Below are 18,144 nucleotides of genomic sequence, written 5' to 3' on the forward strand. Positions count from 1 at the left end.
ACCATTGCCAAGTGCCCTTATTATTACAGTATTGAATGTTGATGCACATATGTGAATTGCTGTCTTTGTTCTATAGAAAGACAGACAATAATAACCGAAAAAGGGGCACTTATGATGTATTATATTCTTTCACTATAAATCTCTTATTTCTTTATTTCAAAAAGATTTTGCATGCTGCCACTAATGTGTTTCAGTGAGACAGAATATCGAACAGCCGCATAGCATCTTCTTATCCTGCTTATCCAAGGCAGGGTCATGGGAAAGCTGAAGTCTGTCCCAGCAACCATCAGGCACAAGGCAGGAACCATCCCTGGATAGGACGCCAGTAAATTGCAGGAAACAAGCAAACACACACACACACACATGCCCAGGCCTTTAGCACCAACAGTCCATTTAACCTGCATGTGATTGACGGTGGGAGGAAACTGGAGCACCCAGGAAGAACATGGAAACTTCAAGCAGATGCAAACCAGTTTCCTTCACTGTGAGACAGCAGAGTTAGAATTGTGCCACCCTGCCAAACAATATAATTATTATCATTATTAATAATAATAATAATTGCTGTCCTCAGTATCTTCCATCCACTAATCTATGAATATATTGTTCTAGCCACTTTACAACACCAGTTCACCTCAGTTAAATTAGGTTGAAGTTTGGTAGGTTCAGTTATAGGCAGAGTGGTAGCGCAGAGCTGTTACTCCTACTTTATCGTTCTTGGTTCTAATTAGAGTATGCATGTCCTCCCCATGTATTTATGGATTGATTGGTGGCACTGAATTTACTCACCCAAAAACATTGTGCTCTGTTCTTTTGTTACCATATCCTCAGAAAGAGCAATGCATTATGCATTAAAAAAATTGATGAGTGGTTTGTGGTGTGTCAATCTGTGTGTCACACACTCTGTCTTTTTCATTTTCAAAGTTTTTTTTCCTGTTGTGCAAGCGCAAAACACATCACAGAAAAGATAGCTTGGTCATGTCAGATCAGGTTGGGAAGCATACACTGGTACAGTGCGTTACTACACCCAGCACACAATGAAACAGCTCGGAATCCTGGTTGGCAACCACCCAGGCAAACACACGGTCTATTCCCACACTCGGGAAATGACCTTCCATCTGTCACAGCCAGGTGTTATGTGAGTGTCCCCTTAGCCTGGTCCAGCCACTCAGGTTCTCAACAATGAGAATCCTGCGAGCCGGATCACCCTCGGGGAATCGCACAACATGACCATAGTGCCCTAACTGATGCTCCCTCACAATGCAGGTAATGTGCCTCATTCAGGATTCTGTGAGCAATTGCGCAATCGACCCAAAGTCAAATCAGTGGTACCCAAGGATTCTATGAATGGACACAGTACCGAATGAATCCAATGTTCTTCTCAGGTCACTGGATAGCGTCCATGTCTCGCAACCATATAGCAAGACAGGAAGCACCAGGTCTCTAAACACTTGGAACTTCATCCTTTTCCATAGATATTGGGAGTGCCACACACCCCTTTCCAGCGACCTCAAGACCTCCCATTTTCTCCCAGTCCGTCTACTGACTTCATACAATTCAGATTTTTTGTTTTATGTACACAGTACAATGAAGCACATGTGTGCTCTTTTCACTACACTGCCTGTTTGCATGCATCTAACTCAATAGGTTTTGTAAAATAACAGCACAGAATGTAATGCAATGGAGGGTTGGGAGTCGGAGTTGGGTTATCATAGCTCCACCCATGACAGCAACTGCAAGCAGACAAACGAGCGAGAAATGCATCCTTACCTTGAGAAAATAGTACCAAGAATCTCTGGCAAAATGTATTATTTTAAGTTTACTGTTCATAAGCATGCCTCAGAAATGCAGAAGGCATGTTTTCATAAATAGAAGCCTTTCGTACTTCAAACGTTTTATGTGTTTTCTTTGCAAAGGGACCTGGGTACCCATTGGCTCTATAATAAAATGCAAGAACAGAGCAATTATTTTTTAAGAGTTATAAAATATGGTTCACTTTAGAATACAGTTTCATATGGCAGGCTATTATACCCTGATTATGTAGAAATAACTTCAGCTTTAAAAATACTGAACTTTTCCTTTAACAACTATTTTAGATTTTCAGATAGATATCTTAACATAAAAAGGACATCATTCACTCTGTACTTAGAATTCTTACAAGTCTTTGTGCTCTTTGTGTTAATGGCAACAAGGTAAGTTTTACTGAAACTATTTAGCATATAAAAGTTAATTAAAATTATTATTTTTGCTATGTCATCAGTCAGCTGTAGCAGTTTATGGCTCCTCACAGCTTACCTGGCTATAGTATATACATTTTTTAAACAAACTTGCTGTCTGTACCTGGCTGTGGCCTACCTTTGATGACTGGCTGTACTATCTATGCTGTGTGTTACCTGTCACAATGGTTGTTTCCTGGCTTTGATAATCGGTCTAAACCTGGTGTTTTGTTCACTTAGTCTTGGTAATTGATTTTTCAAGTTATTGAAAACTTTAGTTTTATATTTTCTGGAATTTTCTTATTTGAGGAATAATAGCTTTGTAGGCTAATCTTGTCATATATATATTATAAGTGTTGGCCTGAAATTCCTGACTGACTTGGCCATTTCTCACTGGATGTGGTCTTCTCTTGTAGGTTGAACATCACTAATCTTGCCATCTATACCACCAGCTATACTGATCTTGCAATTATTAGCTGAAGAAGCCTTCAGTCTAATGACTGGCCTTATATTTATATCTAGAGTTCATATGGTCTTATTTGCTGATGCTGTCATTCATAAGACAGATGTGACTTATACTTCTTGATTACCCTTTACAGTCTGGCAATCTCTGATCTGGATATAATGAGACACAGAACACATACTACACATGCAGATACTAAAGGACCATCTAGAAAAACACTGCCCTATTCAGCACACTATAATTTAAAAAGGGGCCACCATTAAATACCGCCTGGTGTAGGAGGAGGGTAGTTTCTTTTCTGAAATGAAAGCTTGTGGTGGGGTGTTTTAGGGGTGTAGCACTACTGATATGCTGAAAATGACTGGGACTCAGAGACAGGGCTTAGGCATATGCATTCATGCTGGGGTATTTCAGACACAAAGAAGTAAAATGATGCTGTCCACCACAACTCTGACCCACACCTGTTGCATGGGCATATATGCTGCATCTCCAAAGCATAGGTCATGATAGTCTAAAACACTTTTCCCATCTTCTTTTTCAACTGTTTACAACAACCAGTCAGAAACATTAGGAAAAAGTGAAACAACCAGACACATTGCAGGCACAACTTTACCAAGACAATAAACTGCATTGGCAAAGGGTGCCAAAGAGTAAACTTTGTTCTCTCTTATTGACCAACTTCATTATTCCTCTTAATTCAGCTGTTTCATACACCACTTTCCTACCTGCACTGCTCTGGCAGTCTAGTGTCTCAAAATGTTGTTTCAGAAAGGTTTCCTGATCAGGGGTAGATGGAACCACACCCTCTGTGAGTGAACCCTCACAATCCTCTTGTTCCTCATCTTCCTCTTCTAACTCCTCTCCTTCCAGTTCTGAAGAGTTGCCATCCATACTGAGAGGTTCTGTCACTTCGGAGTCTGAAATGTCAGCATAACATGACTGGTAGATTGCACTTCTGAAAACCAGGCTGTGCAGGTGTCACAAAGGAGACACAGAACAATCTTTTGTGTAAAACAGAAAGGACAGTCAGAACTATGAGTCCAGAAACACAGATTTCAAAATCAGAATACATAAGTTAACAAAAATTGACTTAATATTGCATAAACCCAAAATAGTGGACATGAAATTGACAATCCTGACTAGGTAGGGTCAATATAAATTTACTGATTTATGAAGCACTAAACAAGGCCATACAAAATATTTCATAGTCCTGTTCGTCCTCATGGAAATACTGCACAAATATTCTTTCTTTATCCTTTACTGATACAACTCTTTAAGAGTCAGTTGAAACCAGATCAAAATTATGGATAAGATGGGCTCATTTCGATGTGTGTTTCTTTACAGTTTTGAAAAGGTCTGAACTCATACTTGTCAGGGAGAGTAAAGGCTAATCACTGGACTTGAGAAAGTAATTTTATTTCATTCCTTTACTTTTCTGGAAATGGTAACAGAGATCACAAATAGACATCCCTGTTGAGTGGCCCCTCTATATGTAGAACAATTCCAGCTAAAAAAGTAAACTTTATCTCAAACAGATACAGTCATGGCAGAAATTATCTGCACCCCTGGAATTTTCCCAGAAAATGCACAATTTCTCCCAGAAAATTGTTGCAATTACAAATGTTTTGATATACACGTTTATTTCCTTTATGTGCATTGGAACAATACAAAAAACAGAGAAAAAAAGCCAAATCTGACATCATGTCACACAGAACTCCAAAATGGGCCGGACAAAATTATTGGAACCTTTTCAAAATTGTGGGTAAATCGTTTTATTTTAAGCATATGATGCTCATTTGAACTCACCTGTGGCAAGAAACAGGTGCTGACAATATAGCAATCACACCTGAAGCCAGTTAAAATAGAGAAAAGTTGACTCAACCTTTCTCTTGTGTGTCTGAGTACGCCACACTAAGCATTGAGAACAGAAAGAAAAGCAGAGAATTGTCTGAGGACTTGAGAACACAAATTGTGGAAAAATATCAACAATCTCAAGGCTACAAGTCCATCTTTTTTCAAAGAAGTATCAGGCGTGCTAATTGATAATGTTCTTGACATAGTAAATTCGTCACTAGATACTGGGGTCTTCCCAGACTGTCTTAAGACTGCTGTAGTTAAACCCCTTCTTAAGAAACATAATCTTGAACCCTCGGCTCTTGAAAATCTTAGACCCATCTCTAACCTGCCTTTCTTAAGTAAAGTTCTGGAGAAGGCAGCCATTATGCAGTTAAATGACCACCTCAATAAACCTGCTATTCTTGATAAATTTCAGTCGGGTTTTAGAACAAATCACAGCACAGAAACTGCACTCGTTAAAGTAGTAAATGATTTGCGAGTGAATGCAGACAGAGGCCATTTATCTGTTCTCATCCTCTTAGATCTTAGTGCTGCATTTGACACCATTGATCACAATATTCTTAGAAATCGCCTTAGTCAATGGGTGGGCCTCTCTGGCAGTGTCTTAAATTGGTTTGAATCCTACCTGACAGGGAGAAATTTTTTGTTAGTTGTGGGAATTACAACTCGAAGACACATGATATCCGATATGGTGTTCCACAAGGCTCTATCCTGGGTCCGCTGTTATTCTCAATCTACATGCTTCCGTTAGGTCAGATTATCTCAGAGCACAACGTAAGCTACCACAGCTATGCTGATGACACACAGCTGTACTTATCAATAGCACCTGATGACCCCGATTCTCTTGATTCACTAACACAATGTCTGACTGGTATCTCAGAATGGATGAATAGTAACTTTCTCAAGTTAAATAAAGAGAAAACTGAAATCTTAGTGATTAGCAATAATGGATACAATGAGGCTTTTAGAAATAAACTGGATACATTAGGATTAAAAGTCAAGACGGAGGTAAAAAGCTTAGGGGTAATTGTTGACTGTAATCTGAATTTTAAATCGCATATTAATCAGATCATTAGGACAGCATTTTTTCACTTAAGAAACATAAGTAAAGTTAGACCTCTTATATCACTGAAAGATGCTGAGAAATTAGTTCACGCGTTTGTTTTCAGTCGACTAGATTACTGTAACGCACTCCTCTCAGGACTACCCAAAAGACATAAATCGTTTGCAACGAGTACAGAATGCAGCTGCTAGAATTCTAACTAGGAAAAGAAAATCCGAACACATTTCTCCAGTTTTAATGTCACTACACTGGTTACCTGTGTCATTCAGGATTGACTTTAAAATTCTGCTTATGGTTTATAAAGCCTTAAATAATCTCCCCATCTTATATATCGGAATGTCTGACACCTTATATTCCAAATCATAACCTCAGATCCTCAAATGAGTGTCTCCTTAGAATTCCAAGAACAAAACTTAAAAGAAGTGGTGAGGCGACCTCTGCTGCTATGCACCTAAAATCTGGAATAGCCTGCCAATAGGAATTCGCCAGGCTGATACAGCAGAGCAATTTAAAACACTGCTGAAAACACATTACTTTAACATGGCCTTTCTATAACTTCAATTTAACTTAATTTAACTTAATCCTGATACTCTATATGTTCAATTCATCATAATAACTATTCATGGTGGCTCTAAAATCCATACTGACCCCTACTCTCTTTCTGTTTCTTTTCCGGTTTCTTTGTGGTGGTGGCCTGCGCCACCTCCACCTACTCAAAGCTTCATGATGCTCCAACAATGATGGATGGATTAAAAGGCAGAACTCTACGTGACCATCTTCATCAAGCCCTTCCGTGAGAACCCTAAATCCAAAGAGGACTGTTTCATTTATATTAGGTAGAATGCCCAGAGGGGACTTAGCGGTCTCATGGTCTGGAATCCCTACAGATTTTATTTTTTTCTCCAGCCGTCTGGAGTTTTTTCTGACCCCCATGGCCATTGAACCTTACTCTTATTCGATGTTAATTAATGTTTATTTATTTTGTTTTCTTATTGTGTCTTTTATTTTTCTATTCTTTATTATGTAAAGCACTTTGAGCTACTGTTTGTATGAAAATGTGCTATAGAAATAAATGTTGTTGTTGTTGTTATCTCCAGAGATCTTCATGTTCCTTTGTCCACTGTGCGCAACATAATCAAGTTCACAACACATGGCACTGTAGCTAATCTCCTTGGATGCGGACGGAAGAGAAAAATTGATAAAAGACTGCAATGAAGGATAGTCCGAATGGTGGATAAACAGCCCCAATCAACTTCAAAACATATTCAAGCTGTTCTGCAGATTCAGGGTGCAACAATGTCAGCTCGAATTATCCGTCGACATCTGAACAAAATGAAACGCTATGGCAGGAGAGCCAGGAGGACCCCACTGCTGACACAGACACATAAAAAAGCCAGACTGGAGTTTGCCAAAATGTACTTGAGGAAGCCAAAATCCTCCTGGGCAAACGTCTTGTGGACAGATGAGACCAAGGTGGAGCTTTTTGGTAAACCTCATCATTCTACTGTTTACAGAAAATGGAATGAGGCCTACGAAGAAAACAACACAGTACCTACAGTCAAACATGGTGGAGGTTCTCAGATGTTTTGGGGATGTTTTGCTGCCTCTGGCACTGGATGCCTTGACTGTGTGCAGGGCATCATGAAATCTGAAGACTACCAAAAGATAATGGGGAGCAATGTAGGGCCCAGTGTCAGAAAGCTGGGTCTGCGTCAGAGGTCTTGGGTGTTCCAGCAGGACAATGACCCCAAACATACCTCTAAAAGCACCCAGAAATGGTTGAAGACAAAGCGCTGGAGAGTTCTGAAGTGGCCAGCAATGACTCCGGATCTAAATCCGATTGAACACTAATGGAGAGATCTCAAAACTGCTGTTGGGAGAAGGCGCCCTTCAAATCTGAGAGACCTTGAGCAGTTTGCAAAAGAAGAGTGGTTGGAAATTCCAGTTGAGAGGTGTCACAAGCTTGTTGATGGTTATAGGAAGTGCTTAATTTCAGTTATTTTTTCCAAAGGGCATGCAACCAAATATTAAGTTGAGTGTGCCAATAATTTTGCCAGGCCCGAGTTTTGTGTGAAATGATGTCAGATTTGGCTTTTTTTCTTGTTTTTTTGTGTTGTTTCAATGCACATAAAGGAAATAAACATGTGTATACCAAAATATTTGTCATTGCAACAATTTTCTGGGAGAAATTGTGCATTTTCTGGGAAAATTCCAGGGGTGCCAATAATTTTGGCCATGACTGTAGATAATACATCAAAAAGAGAGTAAGGGATATTTGAGTAGCTGGAGCCTCTGAGTTTGTGTTAGTGGGAATTTATGGAAGTTTTTACATTGCACAGTATTAAAAGGGATGAAAAAATATTTAAAGTGCCTTCTTATTTATACTGTTTGCAAAGTCTTATTATACCAGTTTGGGTTGGATGGGAGTCATTTTAAAGATGAAATATCTTCATTACCACAAACCACAACTGAGTTACACACATTCTTATATGGGACAGTGCTTTGCTTTTTTTCCTCCTCTACATTTCTAGAATTTTGGTCATTTAAGTCAGAGCAAAATAAAATGCTAGTATGGTGGAATCCACAAGTAAAGATATGAAAATAATTTTCTTTGGCACTGATCTACGCAACTAACAAATAAAAGGAGAGCTCTGCGACACTGAAATTAGAGGAATACACAGAGGTTTGAGAAAACAAGTTAAACAAGCAAACCATTCTAGGGGTATGAGGAAAAAGCTTAGCAGGCGGAGGGATCAATGTTCAAGCAGACTGAATAGAGGATTGCCCTAACAAGTAGTACCTTTCCTGCGGAACTGCCAATTCAGCCTGTGATTGAAACAGTTACATATCGGGTTATGGGGTTGACAGTGTGAGGTGAAACTGAAAGGGTAATCTCTTCATTATGAATGCAAGCAACAATAAGAAAATGCTAACAATTTGCCCATCCACCTGTATTCTATACTGACATCTTCCAGTTAAGACAATCATCTTCCTTTATAGCATACATCTGTCTATACCTTGCTAGTCATAACCCCCATTCAATTTACAGCTATGTTTTAGAATACAACACTGTTTTTACGGAACGATCCCATTGATTAATTACCTAATGTTTCAAGTTCAAGGTGAAAGTGAGCTTTATTTTTAATTAAATTTTATATTATGCAGAACAACAATAAATAGGAAAATGAAAACTCAATTTCAAACCCATTTTCTTTTACAGTGCATCCACGCAATACAATCTAATATCCAGAGGATTTTTAGGTCCAGCAATAGGAGGAGGATCAAGTTCAGGACAGCCATTTATGTTAGAGCCCCCACATTTATACTAACCTCTAATCTATCCAATTCATCTGTTTTATAATGATCACTACCACAAAATGGTGCATAAATCAATTAAGAAGTTCCAAGTAACATAGTCCAAGAATACTGGAAATAATTAAATGCAAAAAACACAAGTAGACTCCTTTTCATATTAAGAATCCCTTTTGCAATTAGAAAGCACAAATCATCCTGATGATTTGTAATGGACACTGTGTAGTTCTCTAGCAGCAGGGGCTGCATCTCCCCGCTCACCTTCTTTAGGCCGATCTGGGCTGGACAGACGACTGCTTGAGTAATCCATAGAACATGCACTATCTGGGCTGTGCTTGTCATGGCAACGATAAGTTCTTCCCAACTTTCCCTGGGGCAGCTCTTTCACTTGATATTCACTGTATACAAGAGAAAGAGATGCAATCATTAACACACAGATGCACATTATCATATATAACTCCATTCGCAACTTGAATGGCATTCAGGTAATATTAGAAAAAAATACATTTGCTTTTATTACATGAAATAGAGCTCTTTGTCAAAAGCTATGAATGTCAGCAGAAGTAAAAAGGAGGAGTGGAAAAAAGGTGTGCAGATGATAAAAAATCAGTATATGCTAGGCTGCTGACAACCCCCTCTAATACACCAATGAGCTTTATTAGCCTCCTAATGAACAGTACCATTTTTCCTCACATCAGAAAGTGTGAAAGGGGAATATTAGAAATGTGTGCCGCAAAAACACATTTAAATTTTCCACCCACTGGTAGATTTCAGAAATTGCAGACAAATTAAAATGGCTGATTATCAAGCATTTTAATTGAATCAAGCCTTATGATGGCAGATGTTGAAGGAAACTAAACTTGAAGTGCTGAAATACCACAGCTAATTCTACTAAAGAATGTTTCACATGTGCATCTCTTTATTCCTCTGTATTTCCCCTTGGGGATTGATTAAATATATCTAATCGAATTAATACTGCTGCCAAAGTGGCTGGGGTGAAAAAATACAATCAGGGTTAGAATATATATCAAAATTCAAGAATCCAATTAAAATTATAATCTAACGCAGCAAAGGTATACACTATCCAAACACTATTATTCTATTTTCATTTGTGAGGAGTTCAAGCCTATCCCAGCATTATCTGATGCAAGACAGATATTATCTCTGGACAGCATACCAGCCCATAAGTGAAAAATAAAAAAATACCTTATTCACTCTAAGGATGAAACGCACTTTAACGCACTTCAAAGCAGAAACACACACACACACACACACACCGATTACCTCAGCCTAATCCTCACCAGTAGCAGCAGAATTGGTACACAATAACACAGCTCAAAATTAATCCTTCTGAGGTTACCTTACCTTCCAGATAAACTAACTGTGTCCTCCATAAACTCAGGGTATAGCACCGGTTCTTCTCCGTCAGGACTTGGTAGGTCTACACCTCCATCTCCATATGGGGTCAGTTGGATTGTATGAGGGCGAGGATATTTTTGTGGGCAGCTCACTGTGGGCTCTGGCATCTGTCAGGGTACAGAAAGTGGGTTCAGAAACAGGTTAGTATCGGAAGGGTAGGTTATTCATTATGAAAAATTAATTTCAGGTCATGACAACAAATGTTCAATTAATTGCATCTCACTTCTGACCAATACCTCACCTTGCTTACGAGAGCCTGTAGACTTATGGTGCTGCTTCCAATATCCTGCTGATGCATAGACTGTGATAGGGCTAGTGAGTCAAGCTGCCTTAGGTCCAACATTGACTTCGCTGTGAGCTGCATGCCGCCCATGCGATGAGACCAACGCCTCCTCTGTCGTGGGGGATCTTCAATCACAAGTTCCTCTGAATGCCTAGTATCCCCCAGTAAAGGACCCTATGTATCAGAAAATAAAAACACAATAAAGCTTGGTTGATTAATCCGGGTCTCCTCCAAAGGACATAATTATTTCCTGGAATTTGTGATGCAGAAAAAATACTGCCCTTTATCAGATTGTAAGACTCAAGCTGTGCTATCAGATATAATAGACTAAGAGGCCAATTCACTGTAAACTAGGGAGCAAGAGGTGTGGCCGAATGAGTGTATAAATTTGTTACCCCACAAGTAGTTCATATTTAGAAGAACACATGACACACATCAGCTTGACTGGCCATATCTGCTGTCCTAGCACCAAAGGAAGAATGTTCCACTAGAATGATCAGATTGCTCAGCTGTAGAGAATACTATAAAGGAAATTAAGTCTAATGTATGTTAACTATTTTGAGTATATTTGTTTTTTGCCTATTGGAAAATAAAGGAAGAACAGAGAGTTGCAGTTATATATGGGGACTAACAATATTCCAGAAGGTAGCTTTACAATAACACGCACTAACACAAGTGACGATATACACGTTAAATATATAAGGAAACAGGCCTATCAACTAATTCTGCAACTTGCATTAGAGTCATAGTGGGACAGGAGAGAGAGGGTACTGAGATGACTAAAGTTACTATATATGAGCGTGCAACATTTCAACTACCAAATTTTATTCTAGTATACTATCTTCCAGTTAAGCCTCCCACTCACCCTCCGTTAAGGTATATACAGTATCTGTTTATACCATGCTTATCATAACCACCATAACACAACCACCATTATTTAGCGAAAACATGTGTATTCTAAATGCTAGGTCAGATACCTTCTTCTGCCCCCATGGATGAACAGTCCATGTATCCTGGTTTTCTTCTATTAAACCTGCAAGGCAAATGATATAAGAAATGTGCATAGACACAATTACATGTATTAATGAAATGACACTAGAGTGTGCATTTATTTGGTTTAATTTTTATAGACTACAGTACATTAAATGTAAATTTAAGACACAATCTATATATAGTATGCACAACAAATAATGTAGAATATCTTTGTTATTCTACAATAAATACACAATCACATTGTAGGTGAATATTACTATATGTTTATTGTGAATGTGGTGGACCTGACCTAGTTCACATTACATTATCTATGTGTTATATATTCTGTAATGTACTACATACCATCTTACCTTATCTACACATTATACTGCAGAACTACCATGTTTACTTGAGATACATAATGTATAATGCACTTCAAACTATGTAGTTTCTATTCTAAAGCATGTCATGTTATGGACAGGTTATATACACTGCATTATTCTACATTCATATATACCAAACTGTGTTATTACATTGACTACATTTTGTAGTACCTAAACATCCATCCATCCTCCTGTTTCCTGGATACACTACAGTATTTCTATTTTCACATGCTGTCAGAGGCTATTACAGCAGGATCAGGCATAAGGCAGGAACAACCTCAGAACAAGATGTCAGTATAGTATATTGTTAAGGAAATAGCCAAATGTGAACAATATGTAAACCTGCTGCATTATAAGTTATTTACACAATAAACAGGTAGTAAAGCACATAGTGAAATGTCTACATAAAGTTTATATTCAATAGCTGGCATACTATTATTTATATATCTACACATGCTTTAAGGTTCTATCTGCATGTGAAATATGTTACTATTTATTCAAAAATCAATGTGTTCAATAATACACGCTTTACTTATTATTGTCTTAGCATAATACACTGCATGTGATGTCATCATCAAACCTTACTATACCTTACCTTCCATATTCACTCAACTAGATTAAATAAATATTACTCTACAAAGAACTGGACTCTAAACACACATTACCAGTTTACATCCTACGTCTGACCCACTGCTGACCCTTGGCTAATCACTTAACCTTCCTGTGTACTAAATAAAAATGTACTTAAACTTAAGTACTAAGTATCTGATCTTATAAAGAGTCTTGAGGTAGTGTTTGCTATAAAAATGCAAAATATAAATAAAGGCTGCTTACTTGTTTATGTGAGCCGTCGATGCATTATGTTGCACTATTTGTGCCTGCTTGTTTTTGTTATTATTGAAAGCTAAGCTCGCTCATATCATCAATATAGTACTCTGTCCACACAGCATGCAATCTCCCAGTATAGTATGTAAAATGCAGTACACTTTCATCTGCTGCTAGACTTATCAAATGCATTTTTGTAGAGACACACTGTACATAAATCCAAGCCATTTACACATGCTTCAATTACCTTTATATGGCACACTGTTGTTGACAAACAACAATCAGCTATAATTTTACCTACAAAAGCTATACTACATTAAGTATATTCAGTACTATACCATACTAAGGATATATTATGTCATCTTCTTACCGTTTTATAAAGGATTGTCTGCTATATTTGAAAAAAAATACTACTGTAATTTTCCCAGTTGATCAATGAACTACATAACTATCTCATAAATACATACTGTATGTTATTCTATGGTGTATAAAAATGATGGGTAGTACTTTATTATATCATTCACTTGGGCTCTAAAATGTACATATCCTACACTGTAATATTTTTATACTGTCTCTCAGTCGATCCATTTTCTAAATCTGCTTTTTCCACATCAGAGATATGAGAAGGCCATTCTTGTCTCTGCAGCACTTGCAGAAAAACACAAATCAACTTTGAATGGAGATGTAAGTTCACACACCCATAATTCAAACTTATTATTATACTATTATTATTTTATTATACTATTTACTGATACAATATAATTAGCTACTCATATTTGCTCTATTATGCTACCCACAAGTTATTTAATACAACTTAAAATATTTTCAATTTACTGTGTTCAAATTGAAATATTGATGATGTATGCACTATATTACCACATTTTCTTTAACATTTTGCAATGGTATATTACACTATGCTATGTTTAATTTCCAAAATTGTATCATTGGAAAAAATCACTGCATGTAATAATGTCACGTAAATTGGATACCATTATCACATATACTATAGTATCCCATGCTAGATTCATTAAATACTACTGTGTATATACTACACTAATAGTATATGCTTTATTAATACACAGACATTACATTTCTCCATAATATTCTATCTTGACAGGCTGAATTATACTTCCCACATTTCTAACACATAAATCTAAAAAGTGTTAAAGATTTGTCTCAACTCTGTGAAGTGTTAAACATTTGTTTCTACTCTGTGAAGCTCTAAATATGGGTTAATCTAATCATTAGATGCTACCTGATTTTTCCAATTTGTCAGAATTAGATATATATGGTAACCCTTTTTCAAGGCTTTCATCTTCTTCTAGTATATCATCTTCTGCTTCCTTGTCACTGTCTGATGACATTGTTACAGTTGGGGGCATATCGTAGATCTCTTGCCTGTGGAAACAGAAAGGAAGCAATTTCTGTAATGACAGGGAAAACTAAAAGGAGTTTTCTCAGAATCCTGCTAAAATTAGTAACTGTCCTGAGCAGTACTGTCAAAACAGAAATGGCAAAGATAAACAGCAGAATATAGACATCAGGAGTCATTGCTGTTTTACGACACCACAGGTTTTAACATTAGTTTCCTTAAAACAAACTAATTGCTCCTCTTTCACTGTTAATTAGCAGACTGCAAAACACTGATTATGCCCAGTCTGATCTAAACAAAGCCACTCTCTTCTACTCTACTGTATAACAAAATCCTGAACTGCACAATCAGAAGGAACCTCTGCTCCTCACGTTGACTGTTATGCACATTTATCTTCTTTAAAATAACTCATGTGGACAAAATGCTGATCACACTTAATGGATCTTCCTGGTAATTATAACTGGTTTCACACATGAATAATCATTTTATTTGAACATTTTAAAATTTAAGACATGACATATCTGGAACAGGCTGAAAATGCAGACATACGACTGTAACAGTCAACAGTATGGCATCACCTAGTTACACTAACAGAAAGTAGGTCTTTTAGATCTTGTGATAACAGATTCATGTTCTGCTTCTGCAGTTTGAATAGGCACACATTGTTGTTATTGTCAAAGTCTTAACATTTGCAGTGCAGCTAGCCTTAAAAATGTGGTTACTTCTTTTAGACCAAAGCTGAAATGTAAGCAAATGTTGAGAATCATGGCTTATAAAACCTGTTCTTAACTAAAACTGAAATAATCTTGTATGAAATTCCAAAGTGTAGCTCTATGACAATGCTATGAATGCATGCATGAATGTATGTATTTATTAGTTTGTTTGTTTGTTTACTTACTTGTCCACCTATTTATGAATTTATTTATTTAAAGAGCTTCTGTAAAAAGCCAAATTTCTGACTGTTGACAAATAAAGTTTTATCTAAATATGTCCCATTTCCGCTGTGGAGACCCAAAGCTGGTTCATTCTGGCTGCTACCTGGGCAGCAACTGTGGTAACAGACTGTCTATGTGACACACCTAAATGCAGAATGCCGTCGTGGAGACATCTTTTGGGATGCTTTGCTTTTTTGCTTTAACTCTGAAAGTCTTTGTCTCATGTTGATGGTGAGCTCTGGGTTCAAGCGCCAGATGAAAATACAGCTGCAAGAAACAAACAAAAAAAATCACAAGAAACCACACAAGTTGAATGAAAAATGACTATTGAGAAATAAATACGCACACCAACTACTATTTATCTATCATTAATTTATTAATTTATATACGCAGTATATTTAATGACTCTTGTAGTGAATTTCAGGTTCAGTTTTGGGGAACCCCTGCAGCTGCATGTTTTTGCCCCAGCCAAATTATGGTTTTAATTGGGCTCCTACCATATTTAAGCAAGCTCATATCTCCCATTTTCTGTCTTTCAGAATCTATCCAGAAATTGTAAAAGTGGTTTGCCAAATTTTTATTGAAATGTTTCAAGCATTAAAGTATGTTACATGGGGATAATTTAGTGCTTTTTATCTTGGGTTTTAAGGGTGTCAGCATTATCATTATCATGATATTGATTCCATTCGTCAGTTGTTCTGATCATTTAACCTGTTATCTACTAATGAGCACACTAGTGGGTCTGACATTGAAGTAGCTGCACCCCTTAATGCTTTGGTCCCTTAATCTGCTTGTCATTAATTTGAATTATTAGAATACAATTAAGGATTCAAGTTGCACAGATAAAAGATGAATGAATAGAACAATGAAGCAATGATGAGAATACAAGTACTTTATTCCCCCATTTCTTATAAATGTAAGTCTCACACTGTTGCAGAAAAAGAAAAGAAAAGAAAAAATTGTCCAGCCAATAAAACAATATGATGAAGTAGAGGTGAAGCTGATGGGATCCCCTAGGACTTCACTTGAAAACAGCTGAAATCTCGGTTTTGCATTATTAGGAAACTGCTGGCTCTTTTGCACTAGCGCTTCAGGCATGCATTTCTTGTAAACGCCACATGATGGCAACAAAACAACAAGAACATAATGAATGAGGATTAAAAAATGAACCACCACCAAGCCCCAACCCAGGATACCTGTCTCCTGAGACAGAAACCAGGTGTTTGCAGTCATTGGTGAACTTCATTCCCGTGACAATTTCTGTGGAGACAACCAGATGCAAACAGATTTGTAAACAGAAACCGCAAACAAGAATGTATCAGCAAAAGTGTATACAACAGACAGCGCCTGCTTGTTCACATGCAATTGTGTAGAGTGGTTATTGTTTGTTAGTACATTTCTCCTTCAGTTATCTTAACTTATAAAATGTACATTGTGTGCATGCTTTTGGAATTTGGGTAGTTCTTTCAGACAAAAAAAGTCCTGAAATCTTGCTCACAACATAATGTACACCGCACTTTATAACTCATACTCAAAAATGATATACTCATTCACAGTATATAGAATGATCTGTCCCAATAGCACTCCCATAAATGCACCAAAGAGGCAATGAAGGTACAATGTACAAAAATATGGCAATTTTAAATAGAAAAAATAACAACTGGGAAAGATGCAAAAATGACAGAACTTATAATACAGAAGAAACAGAACGTAAGTAAAAATCCTGCTGCCCCTCTTGGCCTTTCATTACAGGGTTGGTCCCCTGTCTATCAGGCAGAGTGGCTTACCAACTTCCCAACCATAGTACCAAAACAAAACACTATCTTTCCCTCCTCCATTTTGTCTTCTACTCTATTCAGACCCTGGTAAACTTCTATCCAAACGCCAGAATCACTTCTAAGGTCAGAGGCCACCCTACATTTGCTCCAGACACACCAGGCTACAGCTCCCTCTAGTGCCTTCCGATTTCTCTGCACCTATATAGCTTCTAATGCCCTTAAAGGGAAATGTTTTCAATGAAGAACCCCATCTGCCTGCACTGTTAAAGGATAAGCACATTTCATATGTTCATTTCTGAAAATGTGCTCATTAGTGCCCCACACTCTGACATTTACTTCCTGCCTTTCCCTTCTCTCTCTCTCTCTCTCCCTCTCGCTCTGTCTTTTTGGTCAAAGGGGTTTAACATCCATTCCCACTGCTTCATTGCCTGCCTTGTATTGGCATGAGAGAACACTGCATGGTTTCTCTCAGGCTTATGTTCACAATCATGAGGGTGCCCTTACCTAATGCCCTTCCAGAACAAACAAAACACCTCTAGAGCACAGCACCCTTTAGCATTCACTGTGGTTCCACATTAGCATCTCGCAGGACTAAACCAGTGGCCATTGTCTCAACTCTCTCTGGCTTGAAGGTCACACAATATATAATACTCTGACTGATAATTTTATTTGGTAGGACAGAATACATTCTGACTCAATTTACAGAATTACATCCAAACTGATATGTTCACTTCATGACTCAAAAGCATACTTCCAATATCACAGAATCACTGACAAACACACGTCCAGAACCTGAATAATTTGAATAAAGTTCCTAACTGATAAGCACATGGTTTTATGCTCCAGAAGAAATGCTGAGAATTAATATTTTCACTCTTCTCTAGCATGTCATGCTGTCTTGTATGACATTTTTACTCACCAGAATGTCCAAACATAGTGGCCACACACTCTCCTGAGTAGAAGTCAAAAATGCTAATATTCTTGTCTGAACAGCTGGTAGCAATGTACAGCCCAGAGGGATCAGTCTGAACCTGTTGAGTGATACAAACAGTATTTGCACAAGTACTGTGTGCTATGTGAGTAATCCAATTATTAGAGTCATGGGTTACATTGTAATACTATTTAGCGATAGGAACACGGCAGCCAGAGCAATATTAGAGGTCAAGGGGTAAGCTTTCTGAAACATTTTGCAAATAAGAAAAAGGATAGAGAGTGACATGGCTATATGTAGACATGCCCAGTGAAATCTAATCTAATCTTTTGCATATT

The 18,144-nt window shown here is 37.6% G+C and overlaps 1 protein-coding gene across 2 annotated transcripts in view; it reads right to left on the reverse strand.

Annotated features, from left to right (window-relative positions):
• The window catches only part of mapkbp1 (mitogen-activated protein kinase binding protein 1), a 90,648-nt gene that overhangs the window by 8,315 nt on the left and 64,189 nt on the right, over positions 1-18,144 (reverse strand). For both annotated transcript variants that reach the window (XM_039741056.1, XM_039741055.1), the window contains 9 exons: positions 17,795-17,906; positions 16,294-16,357; positions 15,242-15,364; positions 14,046-14,188; positions 11,588-11,643; positions 10,569-10,784; positions 10,274-10,434; positions 9,170-9,306; positions 3,402-3,593 (listed from right to left, as the gene is read on the reverse strand). In XM_039741056.1, the coding sequence (XP_039596990.1) occupies positions 3,402-3,593; positions 9,170-9,306; positions 10,274-10,434; positions 10,569-10,784; positions 11,588-11,643; positions 14,046-14,188; positions 15,242-15,364; positions 16,294-16,357; positions 17,795-17,906 (1,204 nt within the window). The remainder of the gene's footprint in view (positions 1-3,401; positions 3,594-9,169; positions 9,307-10,273; positions 10,435-10,568; positions 10,785-11,587; positions 11,644-14,045; positions 14,189-15,241; positions 15,365-16,293; positions 16,358-17,794; positions 17,907-18,144) is intronic.

The sequence above is a fragment of the Polypterus senegalus genome, chromosome 18 (genome assembly GCF_016835505.1).
Source record: "Polypterus senegalus isolate Bchr_013 chromosome 18, ASM1683550v1, whole genome shotgun sequence".
Lineage (NCBI taxonomy): Eukaryota > Metazoa > Chordata > Cladistia > Polypteriformes > Polypteridae > Polypterus > Polypterus senegalus.